We start from the raw sequence: 5,063 nt of genomic DNA on the forward strand, positions 1-5,063 counted from the left end.
CCACTTCTCCCCATCCTGCTCCCCTTAGGCGCGCAGCAGCCAGTTCGCGCGGAAGCTGTGGCGGTCCTCCAGGCGCATCTCCCAGGTGTCCTCGGGGGAGACAGAGTACAACCCTGGAGAGGCGCGCTGACAGCCGCCACGCCCCACAGCGCAGGCTCCTCCCCCAGAGGCTCCGCCCTTGGAGGCAAAGCCCAGGAGTCGGCGGGAACCCGGAGGAGGAGACTCAGTGGCGGAGGCCGGGGGTCGGCCCGGCTCCGGGGGTGGGCGGGACCCCACCCCCGCCCAGCTCAGGGATTGGTGGGCGGTTGACTCCAGGAAGTCCCGCCCCTCGCCGGCAGAGGGGCCGTCCGGAGTCTGGCACTGGCCTCAGCGGCAGCACTGCACTTTTTGCACAGTGTGGGGCGGGAGCCCAGGCTCCCCAGCCCCGCGTCCCGGCAGAGCACGGGGCCCGGACTGTGGCCTTAATCTCTAAAGGCGGCCCCTCGCTCTCCCGGTCTCGGCAATAAACTTGGCCTGGTTTTGTAGCTGCTTCGCCTCCTGAGTATGCGTGCGTGCGGCGTCTCCGCCTGCCTAGGCTACCGTCCCGGCCTCGCTTCCCTCTGGCCCATGAGCCCATCGGGGCGACTCGTTCCCTCCGCGTGGCCTCAGTTTCCCCAGCCGCGCCGTCCCGGTCCCCGGGGGCCTCGCCCACCGTTTCTCCCTTGCGTGTGGTTCCCAGCTCTCAGCGCGCCCACGCAACATCTCCGCACATGTGCGCGTCCCTGCGCGGGGCGGGGCCAATGACGGCCGCGCCCCCGCGCGCCCCCGCGTTCGGGCCTAGGCGGCTGCTTCGCGGGCGGCCCGGGACCGCCCGTCTCGCGCCGGAGTTGGCCTTCCCGGGGACTCCACGCACCAGTCACTGCTAGCCCACGGTAGCCTCGCGGCGCGGAGGCTGGAGCCCCGCCAGCCCGAGTGGATCCCGGGAGCCTCCGAGGGACGGCCGCTGCAGGTCAGGAGAGGGTTTGGGGACAGAGCCCTGGATCTTCCTGGACCTGGAGAGCCGAGGGCTGCTTTTCAGTCTCCCACCTCGAGGCCTGCGATCCCGCGGGTGCCGTCCATCATGCCGGCGTCCGTGTGGGCATGTGCGGGCGAGATTTGTGGCCTGGAGATGTGTGTGTGTGTGTGTGTGTGTGTGTGTGTGTGNTGTGTGTGTGTGTGCGCGTGCGGGGGTGGGGGGTAGAGGCTCCAGCGGGGTGGGTCGGGCAGAGACCGGCCTGGCTTGTCTAGGCGCTCTAGTCACAAGCCCACCTGCCAACCAGGATCCGGGAAGGGCCCCTTCTATGGTAAGCGATTCAGATGTACAAGCCCCACTCGTGGCAAGGGCCATCGCAGTCTCTGTCCCAGACCCACTTGCAGACTGGGCGGGGAAGTGAGTTTGGAGACAAGGCCGGATGTGGTGGTGGATGTCGGGGAGTTAGAGGGCCTTCCCCCAGGTTTCTTCTCCATGCCTTCCCGGCAGGATCCCTCCGCAGCCTAGACTCGGCTTCTCTTACCCAGGCCTCAGGAAGCAGGTCCCAGCAGGATCCGCTTGTAGGTCCACATGGGTCCTGGGACTGAGTAATCCTAGCCTGTAGGTTTCTGGCCTCAAGGCCGTCTCAGTTCTCAGATGAGAAAGGACCAGGAGGCCCCTTAGCCCATATATTCTCTGCCCGTGCTGAACCCACCAAGGAGCCCTCCTGTGAGGGCTAGATACCGACCCTGGAGGCAGGAGCCGGGGGGCCACGGGCACTCCAGGTAGCGCTGCCTTAGGGTGTTGGGTTCCCAGGCTCATTCTGAGAAGTCTGGGGGGGTGGGGACTGTCACTAAGCAAGCCTCTGGCCTGGCTCTGGCTGCAGTGGGGATGGGAGTCTCTGGTCCTCTCGTGCTGTCCCTGGACTCAGACCAAGGGTTTGCCAAGGTCTTTGAGATACAGGGTGGTTTCCAGCCTGCTCCCCGCCATCCTGAGCTGCACCCTGGCTTCTCCAGCTTTGGCCAGGGGGGCCAGCTCTGTCAACCCCACCCCCATCTGACCCAGGAAGAAACTGGTCCTGGTTGGTGAGTGGGGAGGAGGGCGGGTAACCAGCCCCGAGGTGAATCAGGATGGAGTGAGCCAGGGAGGGGGACAAGACTCTACCAAGGGACTCCTGACATCAGGCCTGAGGAATTTCTCCCGTCTCGCTACACTTAGCCCCTTTGGGAGTGTCCCAGCTCCTTTGCCTCAGGGTTGGAATGACACTCCAACATCTTCTTGAAGAGATGCAGTCCACGGGAGCGCTGCTGGCCAGCAGAGCCATGCTTCACAACTCCAGCCACAGGGAAGGTAAGGCGCATGTGGGTAGGAAACTGTCGATCCAGGTTTGGGGGCACTGGGTAGGTGGGTAGGTCACACACAAGTCCAGTTGCAAGCTCTGGAGTCCCTGTACCCTGCCTGCACTGGACTGTGCAAATCACTGGCTCCAGGCAGAAGTGAGCAGCAGCCTTTACTTGCCTTGCAGGTCAGCTTTATTTTGTACAAACCTACAAGGTCCGTCTCATGTGCAGAGACCCCCATGGGGACCAACATGAGTCTGTTGGCTCTCACGGACTTGGTGGGAGAGACAGGACACGCAGTTTAATGCCCCAGTAGACAGGGGAGGTACAACAGGAGCCAGGAAAGGGAGAGACTGGAAGAGATCAAGGAAGCCTTCCCAGAGTAGGTTGTNACAGTTTAATGCCCCAGTAGACGGGAGGTACAACAGGAGCCAGGAAAGGGAGAGACTGGAAGAGATCAAGGAAGCCTTCCCATAGGTTGTACCTGCCAGTTTGTCAGATGGAGAGAGTACAACCGCAGGAGCGGGCTTCTGGAAACCTGGGAGAAGGGTACACCTGGGAAGGGCTAGGGGTCCCAAGAGTGGCGAGCCCAGGGGAGGCTGTGAGAGATGAAGGCCAGCCAGCTCCTGATGCCATGCTATGCGTTTTTGACTCTACATAGTAAGGGACTGTTGTTTCAAATCTTTTTGGCAGCAAAGTCTAAGTGAGGCTACCAGGGACCTTGGCCTTGATTCCTTGCCCTTGATCCTGTTTGTCTTTTCCTGTACAGATAAGACGTGGAGGGTGCAGGACAGGGACAGGGAAGAGGTATGGGGAGGGGGAGCCCTGGCCCCCAATACCTCCTCCCCATTCCCCCCTGAGCCTCCAGGGGCCTCAGGCAGCATTATCCCTGTCTACTGTGCCCTCCTGGCCACCGTGGTCCTCGGTCTGCTCGCCTACGTGGCCTTCAAGTGGTAGGTAGTCTGGGCACTGCCCCGTGGCACACCCTCCCCAGTGGCCTCGCAGCTAGCTCCCTCTGCCTCAGTGAAGGCTGGAACAGGTTGGCAGGTGCCCCCTGCTCCCCACAGCTGGCGCTCACATAAACAAAGACAGCAGTTGGCCAAAGCTCGGACCGCAGAGCTGGGGACCTCCGACAGGGACCAGAGGCACGGAGACAGCATAGTCTTCCTGGACAGTCCTAGCAGTCGGGAGCCCTGCGCCCCCGGCCAGGGTGAGCCCCCTTTCCCAATCTATACTTTCGCACCTGGCTGTGTCATAGCACCTGGCCCACCCGACCCTCTCGTGCCCCTTGTCTCCCACCCCAGGGCCACATCCTGAACTTGGCTGCCGGCTCTACCTTCACCTCCCTCAGCAGCAGCAAGAGGAAGTGGAGCGGCTCCTGGAAGCGTCAGGAGAACCTGACAAGGGCTGGCAGGGCCTGGCGGGCCGCCTGGGCTACCAGACTGATGCTGTGGAGGTCATGGCCCGGGGCCAGGTGCCAGCCCACACCCTGCTGAGGGACTGGGCTGGCAAAGAAGGCAGTGGTGCCACCCTCGGGGTGCTAGAGGATGCCCTGGCCTCCATGGGCCGCGAAGACGTGGTCCGGGTCCTGCACCCCCCGGCTGAGGGCTGTTCTGTGGTGTGAGCGGTGCCGCCACAGCCCGGCCTCTCAGGGAATCTGCTCTGGTGCTTTTCCTTTCTTGGGCTTCCTGGCACTGGTGGCCTCAGCCTGCCTTGCTCTGGGGGGACCCAGAAGATCCAGCCGCCACTCCCCTTGCCCTGTTTTCCTCCAAGATGGGGACCAGGCTGTGGGGGGAGTTAGCAGTGAGGAGTGGTCCTGCCCTCCTCCCCGCCCCCCCCTCATTTAGCCTCAACTGGTTTTTCTATTTTTGTATCTCCTATTAAAGGCAACTTTGGACTTCTGTGCCGCCTCTGACTCTTTGGGCCTGAGAGACAGTTGGGTGGCTATGAGGCAGAGACCCAGAAAGAGAAAGAGGGTCCACGGGATGTGGGAGGAGCATGTGGGAGGAACCCATGAGCTGGCAGGCAGCATGCTCTTGGAGAAGATGTGAGCACTCTGGAGGCACAGGCCGGAGTTCGCATCCCGCACCTGCCATTTGCTGGCTGTGCGTGTCAGGGAGTGATTTTTACCTTTCTCAACTCTAGCTTTCTTAGCTGGAGAACAGTAACAGTAAATAGAATGGCGCATTTGGTAGGTTCCCCCCCACACCCCGCCCCTAGACTCTCAAACTGGCACTGAGGGGCCTTGAGTTTGAGACCATTTTTGTGACTTCTGCTGGGACCAGCACCAAGAGGAGGCTGGAGGCAGACTGGCCCTGGGAAGCCAGCTACCAAGGGCCTCAGGTCACCACTAGCTGAGATAAAGGAAGAAAGGCTCTCCTTGTAGGACTCATGCTCCAGACTCCAGAGGGTGTTCCAAACTTGCTTCCCAGCTGCTTTCGTGATTTCCACACAAGCCAAGGGCAGGCAGGTCATCCCACCCACCTGAGGAGCAGCTGAGGGCAGGCCAGCTGCGGCCAAACCGCCCGCACCCCACGCATCCCCTCCCACCCTGAAAGGAAGAGCCGGCTGGCTGGTAACGGCCTTTGGAAGGTTCCTACAGTGGACAGGCCCTGCTCAGGAAGGAGCAGTGGCTGCCATCATGGCATCAGTGAGGCTCAGGGCTCGAGCAACACAGCCACCCAAATTCAGGAGTCGTGGGATTCCATTGTGGCCCAGGGAGGCCTCAGGTGGCT

At 62.1% G+C, this 5,063-nt stretch overlaps 2 protein-coding genes across 4 annotated transcripts in view; both read left to right on the plus strand.

The window, feature by feature from the left end:
• Positions 1–524, plus strand: part of NBEAL2 (neurobeachin like 2) — a 21,923-nt gene extending 21,399 nt beyond the window's left edge. For both annotated transcript variants that reach the window (XM_077777330.1, XM_077777331.1), the window contains one exon: positions 29–524. In XM_077777330.1, coding sequence (XP_077633456.1) covers positions 29–130 — 102 coding nt within the window. In that variant the 3' untranslated portion in view covers positions 131–524. The remainder of the gene's footprint in view (positions 1–28) is intronic.
• Positions 525–597: 73 nt separating this feature from the next.
• Positions 598–4,229, plus strand: LOC144242399 (death domain-containing membrane protein NRADD-like). 2 transcript variants are annotated; one of them, XM_077777325.1, is made up of 5 exons: positions 598–988; positions 2,207–2,338; positions 3,098–3,281; positions 3,396–3,538; positions 3,633–4,229. In XM_077777325.1, exons 2-5 carry the CDS (start codon positions 2,248–2,250, stop codon positions 3,950–3,952), a joined length of 738 nt encoding a protein of 245 aa, XP_077633451.1. In that variant the 5' UTR covers positions 598–988; positions 2,207–2,247; the 3' UTR covers positions 3,953–4,229. The 2 variants fall into 2 exon arrangements, with proteins under 2 accessions (XP_077633451.1, XP_077633452.1); XM_077777326.1 differs by having other exon boundaries at positions 2,273–2,338.
• Positions 4,230–5,063: the final 834 nt, after the last annotated feature.

The sequence above is a fragment of the Crocuta crocuta genome, unplaced genomic scaffold (genome assembly GCF_008692635.1).
Source record: "Crocuta crocuta isolate KB4526 unplaced genomic scaffold, BGI_CrCroc_1.0 scaffold77, whole genome shotgun sequence".
NCBI classification, from domain to species: domain Eukaryota; kingdom Metazoa; phylum Chordata; class Mammalia; order Carnivora; family Hyaenidae; genus Crocuta; species Crocuta crocuta.

Coding starts and splice junctions, on each gene's coding strand:
- LOC144242399 (XM_077777325.1), top strand. CDS start 2,248: ATGACACTCCAACATCTTCTTGAAGAGATGCAGTCCACGGGAGCGCTG. Junction 2,339..3,097: donor CAACTCCAGCCACAGGGAAG/GTAAGGCGCATG, acceptor TTTCCTGTACAG/ATAAGACGTGGAGGGTGCAG. Junction 3,282..3,395: donor GCCTACGTGGCCTTCAAGTG/GTAGGTAGTCTG, acceptor TGCTCCCCACAG/CTGGCGCTCACATAAACAAA.